Raw genomic sequence first — 15,810 nt, 5'->3', positions numbered from 1 at the left:
ATACAACACGGTAAATAAAAAAATAAAACTTTTCTTGTCAATAAAAGCTTTTGTAATTATCTTCTACCTACACATTTTCTTCTACGTTGGAAATAACTATCGCGAACGAAATCAGTTAGGTGTAGTGATCATAAGAATCACATAAATAGTTTTTAAAACATAAACTTAAAATATATTCACTCGATGGCTTTGTGCCCACCAAGCAGCAATGCTTAGTATTATTGTATTCCAGTTTGACGGGTGAGTAAGTCAGTGCAACTACAGGCACAATGTATATAAAATTTTCATTTAGTTATCAAGGTTGGTAGTGCATTGGTGATATATATGGGCGACAGTGGTGACCCACTTGACTGTCTACCTACTTAATACATGACAAAAAAATACCACCAGACTACTTATTATTATTATTTTACTCGACTTATAGTTAGTTAGTCTTAGTTAAAAATTTAATAATATATATTACAATATTACACATAATTAAATTACTCATAACCATATCAATATATCACGCATTGTCAAAGAACAAACGTGACGAATCGATTATCGTGTGTCTCTGCTTGACGCACCACAATGTCACGCAATTAAATATTCAAAATACACTTCAATAAAAGGGCATGATAAAATTTTTGCATAAGAATGGTTGTTTGCGAAGATCAACAATGACAACAGTATTGCGTGACGCCACAAATTAGGTGTTGATTAAACTCTTAAAGTGTGTTAAATCAAGAGTTTTTATATAACAAAATATGAGTATAATATATTAAATGGTACTATTGTACAGAATATGAATATCCGGACGATATTCATGCAATATTATACAGATTTATTTGATTTTTTTTATATTTATTTTAAAATTATATAAATACAAAATTAATAAAGAAAACCAAACAGTAATCATAATAAAAAAAAAACAAATAAAATAATAATAATAATTTATATATACATAAAAACAAATTATAGAAAAGCACGCCGTTCCTGTGACGTAATAGGTACTCATAACGGTTTTACAACAGAATTAGAAGAAGAAGATTTATTATACAACTAGCTAATCGTCCCGGCATCTGATAGGATTTGCATAAAGTCCGTTCAAATCAAATTCATGTGAGCGTGTACGTCGAGGAAGCAGTGACTTGATCATATATATATGAGCAGGACAACGCAAATGGAATACTGTAGTAAGTGGGCACTTCTGATTATGAAGAATGACAAAATTTAATGTATATATAGGCTGTGTCACACCAGGAGACAGTAAAATAGTTAATGTACGAATATGTATCCAAATAAGGTACTGGTCACAATCATAATTATGATTACGACAAAAAAGGTTGTCCATGAATGTGAGACGGAACTTGCATACAGCCAACACATTAACTTCCTGTTTAAAAATACTGTTTTTTTTGTTGTAAAATTAAAGCCATAAATTGTAATGGTTGAAATAAATTTTATTACCTACCGAAAATCAAACATCCCTTGAAGAGTAAAATAAATACAAAAAATGCAAATTAACTTACATCCAATGCACCAACATTCTGGGGTCCATGCCTAAAGGGACCCGTCAAACTCTATTGTGTCCTAATAGTTCTAACTATGGGGTCCCACCCCATGCCACCAACCCCATTTGCCACCCTTGATATTTGTTCCATAGACTAGAGATGGCTAGAGATCCTATCTTTGGCGTGTTCGAGACTTATTAATTCGTGATTAAAATTTCCGACCTAAATAGTATTTTTTGAATTATTTTTTTAAGACAAAAAAAATTGTCATTGTATATGTATTATTAATGTATTACATCATCGAATTATGGGGTTATTGAATTAATCTATACATACAAATAATTAATACTTAAATAAATAAATAATAATAAATACGTTAAAAACTTTTTAAAGCATTAGGATTTTAAAACTGGCTGGTCATACATTTTAAATTGTCTTATTATGTTTTTTAATTTTAGAACGATTTACACAATAGATCTAAGCGGCCCATAAGACGGGCGCTATTTTTACAATTTTTTTTCTAAATTTTAGTTTACATTAAATTTTTGTAAAACTGTTTTAATTTACAAAGTTTTTTATTTATTTTTACGTCCGTGTCGTCAAAATTTTAAGTAATCATAATGGTAAGTAATTTTACATATTATTTTGTGGTTGACCCATCGCATGATACTGAATGTTGTTATCGAGGATCGTTAAAATGAAAAATATAACTTCTTTACAAGTTACATGCACATTGTGGCATGAAGTTCGTCCAACACACACATCACGACTTTTTTCTATTTTGTTTCTAATATTTAAAAAAAGTCTTAAATTAGCGTTAAATATAAAGCAGCCTGTAAAATATTTTACTGAGTAGATTTGAAGCATATTCCAATATAGTTATCCAATGTGGGTTGGATAAAGATGTTGCATATAAACGTTCTTCATATTTTTCTTGATCAGATTAATTTGAAACAAAAAATAATCACATGGAAATTCAGTGTTACTTGCCCGGGCTTGAACCCGCAGTCTTCCGTTATAACAACAGGACCATCACGGCTCTTCACAACCTCTTAATGTCATTTATAGAAACGGATGTAATTATTTGTTATTTTCTATATATGTTCCTAATTTGTAATTAAAAAAACATGCCTTATAACATTTACAGAGGGAGTGTATCTCAGTGCACGTGGGTCAAGCCGGCGTGCAAATGGGCGTGGCTTGCTGGCAACTGTATTGCTTAGAACATGGTATCCGCCCTGATGGCACACTGCCAGGATGCGAGACAGATCTTAATGCGACAGACTCGTGTTTCAACACGTTTTTTTCCGAGGCTGATCGCGGGAAGATGGTGCCGAGAGTCGTTATGGTGGATCTGGAGCCAACTGTTATAGGTAAAGTTTGGTCATATCCTTCCATCATGTTAGTAAATTTTTGCCCTTATGTGGTTTTGTGTAAAACCGTCGGCGTGCTTACTTATACTTTGTTTATGTTCGAAAATAAATCGCAGAGTTCACACCAGCAAAGATTTAGTCTCGACCCTCAGGTTTAATCTGTCTGAAAGTAATATAAAAAAAAAATAGTAACTATTAATTGAAATACAAAAAGAATTTACCTAAGACTTTATAAGTCAATTTATTACTAAAAAATGTCGCAGACGAAGTCAGATCAGGCGAGTATCGTCAGCTATACCACCCTGAGCAGCTGATCACTGGTAAAGAAGATGCTGCTAATAATTACGCGAGGGGACACTACTCCACGGGTAAGGAAGTATTGGGACCAGTTATGGAGAGAGTACGGAAGCTGGCGGACCAGTGCACGGGGCTACAGGTAGTGTAGCTATTGAGTATATTGAGCCTAACAGTCTTCTGACAGCATGTTTATTGTTTATTTAGCTATTCAATATGTTCCAGTACATTATAATTATAACGGAATTATCTAGGATAGACTTTACTCACACGTAGTCTTCTATTTATATTCATAGACGTAGATTCATAGATGCAAGTACAATTTAATACTTGTTAATTATTAGATATATTCGCACCATCACAACGATGTTCACCTAGGTAATTTACAAACAGTGAATACGAGATTTATACATTTGTCTATTTAGAAAGCGGCATTTCTAATTATATAATAATACTAATAAAAGGAGGCTTATTTTTAGGGCTTTTTCGTATTTCACTCGTTCGGCGGAGGTACGGGGTCCGGTTTCACGTCTCTTCTAATGGAAAATCTATCTGAAGAATTTGGTAAAAAGAGCAAGTTGGAATTCGCTATCTACCCAGCTCCTCAGGTAAATATTTTATACACACACAATCACACACACGAATTAATGACCGACACAAAGTAATGACCAATAGATTTCAACTTTAAAACGTTTATTCTTATCTTAAAATAGTACTTAATTTATTTAATGTATTTAAGTATTTAAACATTATACATTGCCTATATCTGGTGGGTATGAATAATCGCACGGCGATGAAACAATTGAACGACTGTGTTTAAAAGAAATGTCAGCACTTTTTGTATCGTTATTTTAAATTTGGAATTCTAAGTAAAATGCGAGAATCTTCACATTAGCCAGTATTCACAATCGGTAATATAACGCCGGTTACTAAGTAATTCTTAAAATTCGTTTTGTTTGTAACTTAAGGATAAAATTATCTTCTCTCATTGTCTTTTACAAATTTTTTTTTGAAACACAGTAATCTGTAATCTTTATACATATTTACCCTACTATCCGTTATATGTATATATGTTTTTACGTACGTTATATATTCTGATCTCGTAGACAATTCTACTATTCTTAAACAAATCTGATCGTTTTTTGTATATAGTGATACACTTGACTGTTTGCTCAAGTGTTAATATGGATAAATTATGTTATCAAGATATGATGATACTTTTTATTTTTATAATTTACATTGTATTTTGTTATCATTGTATTCTGTAATTATTTTTTTAACGAGATCATAACCGTATATATTGTCTTGACATTGTCCCTTGGGTTCACTTTTGAATGTATATTCAATATTTAACGACACTAACGTACAAAGATAAGCGCAAATAAAAGAAATAGTGGCCAGATAAAACAAAACAAAATACAATTTCCTAATATTCAATATATATTTAAGAATATACATGTACATGTACTCTATTGGCCGAGATTACTGTAAGTGATAAGGCCGCGTTTGCATATTTACAGTTTACTTCATCTTGTTTTGTACTTTACTGTGAGGCAATAAAAACTAAGTAAATAAATCAATAATATGGATTTTTTATATGAACTTTCGCCCAGAAATCAAATTCTGACCTTACTCGTTTTTGAGAATTAAAGGAAAACATATTAATTTTATATTTCGATCATTTTCCACTCCTATTTCATTTATATATTTTTTTTTTAATTTCTACGTAAATAGCTACCAAACAAAACAAAAGTAAAGTACTGAAATATAAATTCATATGGATAATCATTATAAAATATGATGCATGTAATAAAATTTAGCATTTATGTCATTATAGCATTGATATTCAATGTGACATTCTTTTACTAGTTTTCACAATTGCCCATACACTTTCTATAGGAATAAATTCTGGGTGTAATGACAGTAAACGGAGCACAGTATGACCGTGCTGTTATATTATCTTATATTTTTGTGGTAATCATAATTTTTTTTAGTTGGCTTTAAACATAAACAAGACAGTCGGTACAAAGCCACCCATACACTCAGAACTAAATTAAGCCCACGCTATCTTTAAATGTTGGAACTCCATTGAACTTTTTCGAACAACATACGTAAGAATATAATATACACCAAATGTATAATGTACTATTTAGTAATAATAAAAAACAAAATGGCATTATTCTTATAATGCTACTTATGCGAGAGTTTGATGCACACGTGGTAGCTAGCGCAAAGTTTATTCCGAATATAATCTGTATGTATTACACTACTACGAGCGTTTCCAAACTGATTTACTTGTATATTGTTGCAGGTTTCCACGGCAGTGGTGGAACCTTACAACGCTGTGCTAACTACACACTCCACCATCGAGCACTCGGATTGCGCATTCATGGTGGACAATGAGGCAATATACGACATCTGTAGGCGAAGGTTGTCTATTGAACGGCCGTCTTATGCCAACCTTAACAGACTTATATCGCAAGTAAGTACTCTTGGTGTATATACATTTATGTATTTATAAATATATATACTGATTATCACTTTGGTGTAGTGGCTATCAGGACGGACAATAAAAAGTTGGGTTTTTTCGTCGAAAATTCTCAGTAGCAGCCCGTCTGTCTGGAAGTTGGAAGTATGTACACTCCCGTGCCTCGGAAAGCATTAACGGAAACTATTTTCGGTCTGTTTGCCGTCCCGAGTTAGGGAATAGAGAGTGCACCTGTGTTTGCACACACACTTGTGCACTATAATATCTCCTGCATAGTTTTCTAATCTCTCTTGAAATTGGCAGCTGTGGCCGAAATTGATCCGAAAGACATTATTATATATATGGACTTTAAGATTAGTAGTAAATTATAGTATTAACGCAAGATTTTATGTACCATCAGGTAGTATCGTCAATAACTGCTTCGTTGAGGTTTGACGGCGCGCTCAATGTGGATCTGACGGAGTTCCAGACCAACCTCGTCCCTTATCCAAGAATACACTTCCCGCTGGCCGCATATGCACCTGTCGTCTCTGCTGATAAGGTATTTAATAAGGCATTGGTCGCTTAAAGGATATATGTGTATATGCATCAAAATAGCGTATCACCATAAGCCAAATTTTAACTGCTTATGCACAAGTGAGATACAAAGTTAGTTCCTACACAATAGTAATGCCGATGAGAAAACGAACAAATATCGGCGATCATCCCGCAACTAGTAAAGCACTCGAAATTATAAACATCATGTTCAATCGTTGTTACTGAATCTATTCCGACCCAACTTCGACCAAAATGCAACTGGATCGTTGTGTTCGTGGAATAGGAAAACTGTTAAACGGCAACAACGGTGCTTAAGTCAATTCAGTCAATTTGTTTAAATCTTCTTATAACTATTTAATTTTTTGCGTTACCAAAAAAAATCAAAACTTGTTCTGCTGCGTAATATGTATTAAGGATAAAACTTATTTACATTTTATAAGTATTCGAGCATTAATTAGTGTCGTTATAAGTATTCAAATATGAGTTTCTAAGAAATGCCGACTTATAAAAGTTATAATTTTAAAAGTGTCAAAATAAAACCTCATTTTTTTCAGATCAATATTTATAGCAAAATAACTTCCGCTTTCGCACTCCCGCGTGTGAAGTAGTATATATGTATAGCTTATGAAGTATTTCATATAAGATATGTATCAAAATTTCATTCAAATCCCTCAAGCTGATTTTGAGTGATTAAGTAACAATAATCTAAACTTTTACATTTATAATATTTGTTGAATTAGTAGGATTGAATATCCGAAAGATACATAACATGTATATCGTTCGAAATGTTCAAAATTAACATTTAGCATTTTTAACATCCAATTTAAATTTTGCAAGAAATTTAATTTTTAGAAGTCCCTGTCCATGTGTGGTATCATATATATTCAATCATTATTAATAAACTATTCCATAACCAGGCATACCACGAAGGCATGTCTGTGTCGGAGATAACCTCGGAACTGTTCGAGCCTCAGAACCAGATGGTGAAGTGTGACCCTCGCGACGGCAAGTACATGGCGTGCTGCTTATTGTATCGCGGTGATGTCGTGCCCAAGGACGTGAACGCGGCTATTGCAGCGATGAAGGGACGAGCGGGGATACGCTTTGTGGATTGGTGTCCCACCGGATTTAAGGTAACAAATGATAACTAGTAACAGCTAACACATCGTTCTTATACATAAATAAACTATAATATTTAATTGTTAGAATGTTTCATTCAGGTTTTATCATTACTAGGAAAGTAAGGTCGTTGCTTTTTGATTCTTCTTTGAATATGATATCTATTTAATAAATTAGTCCATTTAACATTTTGAATTCTTGTTCAATTCACATGATGAACTCTTTCTTGAAGGTTGGTATAAACTACCAGCCACCATCGGTGGTGGCGGGCGGCGACCTCGCGCAGGTGAAACGCGCTGCGTCGATGCTCAGCAACACGACCGCCATCGCGGAGGCGTGGGGCAAGCTCGACCACAAATTTGACCTCATGTACTCGAAGCGAGCTTTTGTGCACTGGTTAGTTTAATTTACGAATAGTAACAGCCTGTGAAAGTCCCACTGCTGGGCTAAGACCTCCTCTCCCTTTTTTTTGAGGAGAAGGTATGGAGCTTATTCCACCACGCTGCTCCAATGCGGGTTGGTGGAATACACATGTAGCAGAATTTCAGTGAAATTAGACACTCAGATTTCGTCATGATGTTTTCCTTTACCGTAAACCATGAGATGAATTATAATCACAAATTAAGTACATGAAAATTCAGTGGTGTTTGAACCCACGATCATCGGTTAAAATTCACGCGGTCTTACCACTGGGCCATCTCGGCCACACAATTTTTTTTACCAAATACATATTCATTTCAAAATCATAGTAGTTCGTTATATATATATAGTTTATGGTCACTGTTACCACCGTCTAATTGTAGTTAACTCAAAAGTCATTTTTAAATCGAACTAGATTATTAGACCAAAACAAAATTGAAACCATAATCTAGATTGAGCTATCCGTTTATTTTTTCATGTGCTGTTGATAATTAAATTAATAGTAAACAAAGCAATGACCTTAAAAATTCACATCAATTCAAGGATACAGTTTTAAAAGGAAGTTATGGCATAACTTATGTAAATAGTTTTTTAGTTAATTTATTTCGTCGAGGTCGAACATACTTACAAATTGAATGATAACAATGATAATGATAAATATATGTGTATATCGATGATAAATGATAGTATATTATAGTTAATATTATTATACGCATGAGTTGACGAAAACGAGTTCGTGCGAATTGCAATGATGTTTGGCTTACAAGTTACTATAATTGTATACCTATCACGTCGTACAATTGATTTATTCTAATTTCAATTTCGGTTACGATTTGTCATCGTGTGTCGTATTAAATATTGGAGGCCACATTTAATTTAATGCTCGACTTTTTGAAGGTACGTGGGCGAAGGTATGGAGGAAGGCGAGTTCACGGAAGCGAGGGAAGATCTAGCCGCGTTGGAGCGAGACTACGATGAGGTGGCTATCGAGACCGCTGACCTGCCGCCCGGCGGCGATGACGAGCTGTGACACAACGTAACATTCGTCACAGAATAGACGTCACACGTGTATCATTCAAATCGTACAGACATGCGCGATTAACTTCGAGGGACCATGTGATTGTCAGGTCTATTTGTTGAATAATTCTGATTTGTTCGTAAAGATGTGGTTTTAACTTACTTCACTTAGTCGCGCAAGTCTTTATGCGAAACTTTTTACTCGATTCAATGCGGGTCGAATACGCACTGCGAATACATTAATCATTATTCCTATGAACTATGTAAAATGATTGCTTACTTCGATATTCCATTAAATAGAATTACTAAAAAAATAGGCCAAGTGCATAAGCGAGCCCATGAGCGTCTCCACCGAAAGCGGACGCCACAAAACCGCGACCGCATGATTATAATATTGAATATGGCAGAACTGCGAAAATTGTTATAGGTTCGAAAATGTCCGCCAAGGTTGGAAGAGGCTCTTAATGCCAACGAGATGCATTTCCCTCTTAATTTTTTTATTCTTGTTTTAATCTAGAATGTACCGTGTGGCGATAATTATTGTAAGCGTAATTGTTTTGTCCGCGTCTGGGTAAAAAGTTATTAAAAAGTATTACGTTGCTTGTCCGTGTTCAATAAATTGTGTATTTTCTTACATTTCGTTGTTTTTATTTTTATATAAGAACTATTTAGGTTACTATTATACTAGGTTCGACACAGAGTAGTTGATATCTAAAAGAAAGTTAGCATATTTACACGTATCATTAAAACAAAATATTAACAAATACGAGTAGCCTAATTTACAAGACCTTAACCTCCTTATCACTCACTAATTGGTATAAATAGACTACTTTATGGAATGTTGAATGGAATTTAGTATGTTTCACGAAATATTAACATATCTATTATAACATTTTTGTACAAAAATGAAACTAAATATAATTAAACAATATCAGGAATACGTCTTAATAATATTAATTATTAGATAAATTAGCAAATACTTGTTGATTATTATTCCTTAAAATTAAAATTGAGAAACATCACAGAAAAAACCACATCACCGTTTAATAATGTTATAGAAAACATTTTTCAATTTCTTCACTACTTAATTTAACAAGACTCGCGGATGTATCCCACAACTTTTCAGCGGTCTCGTCGTTGTAAGCAGATCGCTTAGCTCGTGTCAACTTGCAATTCTTAAAGAACTGTCCACTCATCTCTCCTGCCTTCTTATCTAATGCCGCATGTATCGCTGTTTGTGCACCTAACCATGGAGTTTTGAACAATACTAATCCTATCGTAGTCATAATACATCCTAGTAAGCTTCCAGCACTTTGAAAAATTCCAGTTCCAACCATACCAGGATCAACACAATTGACAACAACATTATTACGTTTCAGTTTTTTTGTCAATTCGTGAGCGAACAACACTAAACATAACTTGCTGTTCGCATAAAACTGTAGGGGAAACCAGAAGCGTATGTCGTTTATTTTTGTTAGATAAATGAAACCAAAATTATGTAAAACAGACGAGGTATTCACAACTCTAGCTGGATCTGTCTTCGTTCCAGTTTTATTTAAAAGAGGCAACAATAATAAAGTCAACAAAAACTGACCAAAATAGTTTACTTGCATTATAAAACTCATCCCATCATCTGTGATGAACTCATTAACGACGCCAACTCCGGCGTTATTCATTAAAATATCCAATCTTTTCTCGTTATTAAAGATATCTTTTGTAAATTCTCTAATAGACTTTAAAGAAGACAAATCCAATATTTTGAAGACAACATCTGTGTTCTCTGTTTTTTCTAGAATGTATTTCAAGGCCTCTACTCCTTCGTTCTTAAAGGGACAAGCGATGATAACACGAGCTCCTCTATCCGCGAAGTCCGTCGCGATTTGTAATCCCATTCCTGTCGTTCCTCCAGTAACTATTACGGTTTTCCCATCGAGTCTCTTCTTGGACGTACATATGGCATTAGTGGATTTCTCATACAAGCCTACAACTAGCACTACGATTATAACTACAACGACAATATATAACAACAGCAACATGTCAATGTGCTTATCACACAAGAAACACCGACGAAATAAAACACGCTCCGCTTAGATTCAAATTTATATATAACTTGTCGCTCGGTTTACTGATAATTTACAAAGTTAAACCTTTAAACTTGATTTTGTAATTCTAATAAATAATAGACCAATCATAATAATTGACCTTGTTATCTTACTTTACAATTCATGAATTTTAATTATCATTATAAGTAAAAACTAAAATTTTTAATTTAAAACTATATGTATATTTTTTATTTAAAGATAACAGACGTCGGTTTATTTTCTGAATACGTGTTCGGTGTTCATGTGATGTAGGTATATAACAAAACACTTTAGAGATGTTTTTGAGTTTATAGTAGTGCAAGATCAATAAATATTTATTTCATATATTATTTAATTTTATAAGTACTTAATATTAAATATATTAAACGTAATAATATTTTTTTCTAACAAACAAATTAATTAATGAACGTTTTCTTTCTCAACCTCGCCTTCATCCGATGAATCATTTATTTTAATGATAACTTGTCCTGTTCTGTCTAAAGCCATTCTGAAATTTCATTTTCTCTTCACTAGAATGTCGACAAAGTTTTCTCTATTCCTCTACAGTTATAGCATTTATTTTTTCACTATCGCCCATATATTTTCTATTGAATTAAAATCATGGTGGTATAGCGGTAAACGGAATATGACAGCTGTTGTAATATTTCGTCTATCCTATACTCTACAAACCTCGTCTTATTTTGATCACATAATTAAGGCTTCAGAATATTCAATGAATATTCAATAATCAGTCAATAATTTGCTGTTTTCTAGAATTAGAATTCTTTAATAATCTGTAGACCGAAAATAAAATGTTTACGGCTAAGGCGCATCCACTAGAGCATGTCTTAATAAATTATAATATTATTCGGAGATCTATGCGCTCTTCCAACAGACTAAACTAAAAATTATACTAAATATTTAACAAAAAAGTGACTTTGAATTCATTCGTTTTAGTCAAGAAATAAAAAATCATATACAGTGGTGGTCATATAATTAAGAACGCTTATTTAAAGGGAAATTTTTTCAAATAACTAATTGCATATAATTTTTTGTATTTGTCTTGGTATCGCAAAACTTTTCCATACTAGCGGTGCATTCGTTCATACACATAATTGGCTAAAAATTAATAGATAAACTTTATACATTAGACCAGAACCTAGTATTACTACTTACAGGCTGGTCACATAATTAAGAAAGGTGAATACTTTATTTTTTTATTTGAATTTAAATACAGAACTCTCTGTGGCTCTGTAGTTGTAGATATTCATATAATTTGGGCTCCCTCTAGTGCTGTAAAAGTCTTAAAGGTGATTGCTTCATATGAAAACAAAGGGGACAAGTAAAACTTGTGAAAAGCTACAAGGTAAGTAATAATAAAACTTCGCGAGAAGACTGGCAGAAACAATGTGATCTGAAGACGTACTTCCGGTTATTTGGATATTCCAGTACGACAATGATCCAAAATGTACTTCACGCACCGTTAAGGAATTTCTCACATCGCAATTAGTTTCTGTCTTAGATTAGCCAGCTAACAGCCCAGATCTAAGCCCAATAGAGCATCTTTGGTGCAAAGTCAAGAAAAAGGTTTCAAATCAATAGTGCGTAATTTAAGAGAGCTGTACGACGTTTTATCTGAGAATAAGAAGATAAGAATGGTACTCTACTTCTCTTGCGAAAAAACAAAAATTTATAGAGTTAATATACCTCGCCAGTGTAAAGCAGTAATTAAAAGCCGTGGTCATACTACTAACTAAACATTTTATTTTAAGTTTCATATAAAACAACTCTCGAGTAGTTTAATAAATCGTTCTCAATTATTTTTCCAGCTAAAATTTGTAAAAAAAAAGATAGTTAGCGATTTTACTCTATATTCCTAATATCGTTTTGTCCATAATATTCATGTGGCTATTTCATAATACAACTAGTTACTTTTAAGAAGGTATACATAACTATACAGGACATGATTTATACATAATAATGAATGCTTAATTACGTTATCACTCGCTGACAGAAGAGCGATCAGAGATCAAATATTCTTATTTAAATTAATTAATAATTTAGTTGATTCCCCGTTTCTCTTAGGTTGTATTAGTTTCCGATGCTCTCGAATCACCACACGTAAGTGCTTACTTTTTAATCCGTCACTCACCCGAAGCAAGTATGCGCAAAATATATTTGTATACAGAGCCTGCACCGATTACAATAAACGATTTAGCGAAATTGATTTTTTTACAACAGAGAATGTTAATAAAATAAGAAAATTATTGAAAGAATACTTGTTTAATAAATAATTAATAAAATTGATATTTTTTTGAAATTAATAATGTATATGTATATTGAATCAATTACTTGCCATAAATTGATGATTTATGATGTTACTTTAATTGTTGAAATCAAATTTAAATATTTTTAATGACATTGTTTATATTTATGTTCATTAATATTATTGTAATTTAACTTCTTGATTTTTTTTTTTTAACTTTGTAATTAGTCGATTTGATTGTACTCGTAGATTGCATTGTATTTTTGTCTCTTTCTGTTGTCTTTTTTACATGCATACTCTAACATTTGTACTATTTTTAAGTGGAAACTTTATTGGTTTATGATTTAGTAATAATTCCTTAATTCTATGTAATAACACACTGTATGTTTCCCAAATATAAATAAAAAAATAAAATGATTTAGATTAAAAAAATCTGGAAATTCAAATCGCTTTTAATTATATCTTAGCTCTTAGCTCCTTGTAATATTTTGACAATATTATGAACTTAGTCCGATTTTATGCTACATTTTTATCAGACATTAATTAATATCCAACAAACTTGTAACGTAACAACATTACAATTTTTGGAATATTGAAAAGGATATTTGGTACCGATCACCACAACCCCCTCTCCATTTCCTCCTCAACATTATTTTATTAAAATTATTCCTTTAATTTTAGATACATAAGTATTACTTTTTTCCATTGCATAATAATTGTAATATAAAAATCCAACCAAAGAACCACTTCCTTTGAATATCTGTGATAAATATGTCAAGATAAGAAAAGTTATCAAAGAAAAGATATATATGTTAAACGCTGCTAGACAACTTTTCGAGTAATTAACCTTGTATTTTTATATTAAAAATATTTAATACATGTCATTGAATACATATTAAGTTTTTAATTCCAATACAATTCCATAACTGTCGTCAAAATTTTTTTAAAAGGAAGTGAATTACTTCATTTCTGGTTTATAAAATAAAATATTAGGTTCTTACATATAAAAACGGAGGCTTTCCTTGTCTACGGTCCTCGGAGAGGCCCTCGGGGGGCGAGTATCACCGTCCTGTTATGGCGAGTATCCTGGACGGGCGATGGAACTTCTGGCAGCACTTCATGCAACTCGGGCCGAAACTCGTCACCACAGCTGCCGCCTTGGGTCGCCTCCTACCCAACGTGGGAGGACCGGGATCGCTATGTCGGCGCCTCTATGCCGGCGTAGTGAGGTCGATGGCACTGTACGGTGCCCCGATATGGGTCGATACGCTCACTGCTCACAACCGGGCCATCCTGCGGAGGCCGCAGAGGGTCATAGCGGTGAGAGCGATAAGAGGGTATCATACGGTGTCTTGGACAGCGGCGACGCTCCTCGCGGGCGATCCGCTCTGGGTACTCCAGGCGAAGGAGCTCGCAGAGGTGTACCGCTTCCGGGCCGTGGCGAGAGACCGCGGCGACCGTCCAGGGTCGGCGGATGTCGGGCGGATCAGGGCTCTAGCCCAGCAAGCCCTCGTCAAAAGAAAACGAGGCACGCTCTCGTTTAGGTTGACGGCGACAATATAGCACGGCGGGAAATGTCACCTTCCTGCCACGAGTGTGGTGCGCCAATCGACACGGTGCAACACACCCTGACGGAATGTGCCGCGTGGGGGCCCCAGAGGCATTCTCTGGCGGCAGTTGTCGGCGGAGACCTCTCCTTGCCGAGCATCAACAACGCGATGCTCGGAAGCGAGGAGTCGGTCGGAAATGGTCTCCTTCTGTGAAAATGTGATGTCGCAAAAGCAGGCCACGGAGTAGGAGCGGGAAGAGGACGCCACTGCAAACCTGGTCCGCCGAAGAAGACCGGGGAGAAGAATGAAGCGCTATGCGCACCTTCTCCCTCCGCCGCAATAGGCGTCGCCGGAACTAGGGGGGTTGTCAGTACCCTGGTAATCCCCCTAGAGAATGGAGGCCTGCATAGGCAGGCTGCCCGTCAAAGCGTCGCGGTAGCATGCGCAAGCGATCCCGTGGCGCTCCTCGCTATGACGGAAAGGGTACCGCTGGTTTTTTTAGTGGGTATTCCGTTGTTCGGGGCGCATTCGGCGCCTCGGTCAATTTTTTTTTAATATATTTAATTCATAAAAGTATGCACCGTTGTTATTTATGTACTTTTGTCATCTCATAGGTAGTTCATTGATCCCTTTACTAAAAAAACCATTGCGGCGAGAATCAATAAACTCTTTGAAGGCGGTTGGACTGCCGCATCGGAGTTGAAATTTTTTCCTTGTAAGAAGTTGTCTAAATTCCGGAAAAAAATAGTAATATATTGGAGCAAGGTCCGGGGAGTAAGGTGATTGTCGCAGACATTCCAATTGTAGCTCATCTAACTTAGTGGTTATTTGTTGTGCAGTGTGTGGTCTTGCGTTGTTGTGAAGCAGCAGTGGCCTAGAGCGATTGACCAATCTCGGTTGTTTAGCAATTAGTTCTTCCTTCATGGTTTGCAGTTGCTGACAAAAGATATCTGCCGTATTCGTTTAGCCAGATTTAAGAAAGCTGTAGTGAACGAAACCAGCGCTAGTCCACAAAACACTCACAAGTAAATTTTTCTTTGTCCATTTTCGTTTAGGGCAGGATTTGGCTGTGTCTCCAGGGTTCAGCCATTGTGACAAGCGCTTCCGATTATCCTACAGTATCAACTTTTTATCACAAGTAATGATTCGATTTAAAATACCTTCATTATTGT

The 15,810-nt window shown here is 34.6% G+C and overlaps 2 protein-coding genes across 2 annotated transcripts; one reads left to right on the top strand and one right to left on the bottom strand.

Annotated features, from left to right (window-relative positions):
• The first annotated feature begins 1,962 nt into the window (after positions 1-1,962).
• Positions 1,963-9,377, top strand: LOC126768514 (tubulin alpha-8 chain-like). Its single transcript, XM_050486675.1, has 9 exons — positions 1,963-2,116; positions 2,641-2,866; positions 3,130-3,302; positions 3,640-3,768; positions 5,472-5,642; positions 6,049-6,189; positions 7,103-7,318; positions 7,537-7,700; positions 8,622-9,377. The coding sequence occupies exons 1-9, from the start codon at positions 2,114-2,116 to the stop codon at positions 8,752-8,754; spliced, it is 1,356 nt and encodes a 451-aa protein (XP_050342632.1). The 5' UTR covers positions 1,963-2,113; the 3' UTR covers positions 8,755-9,377.
• A 196-nt stretch (positions 9,378-9,573) lies between these two features.
• LOC126768538 (retinol dehydrogenase 12-like) lies at positions 9,574-10,855 on the bottom strand. Its single transcript, XM_050486713.1, has one exon. The coding sequence runs from the start codon at positions 10,775-10,777 to the stop codon at positions 9,794-9,796; it is 984 nt and encodes a 327-aa protein (XP_050342670.1). The 5' UTR covers positions 10,778-10,855; the 3' UTR covers positions 9,574-9,793.
• Between the last annotated feature and the right edge of the window lie 4,955 nt (positions 10,856-15,810).

Source organism: Nymphalis io, chromosome 5 (assembly GCF_905147045.1).
Source record: "Nymphalis io chromosome 5, ilAglIoxx1.1, whole genome shotgun sequence".
In the NCBI taxonomy this organism is placed as follows: domain Eukaryota; kingdom Metazoa; phylum Arthropoda; class Insecta; order Lepidoptera; family Nymphalidae; genus Nymphalis; species Nymphalis io.
The sequence above is the reverse complement of the archived record's forward strand: the minus strand, read 5'-3'. Positions and strand labels throughout refer to the sequence as shown.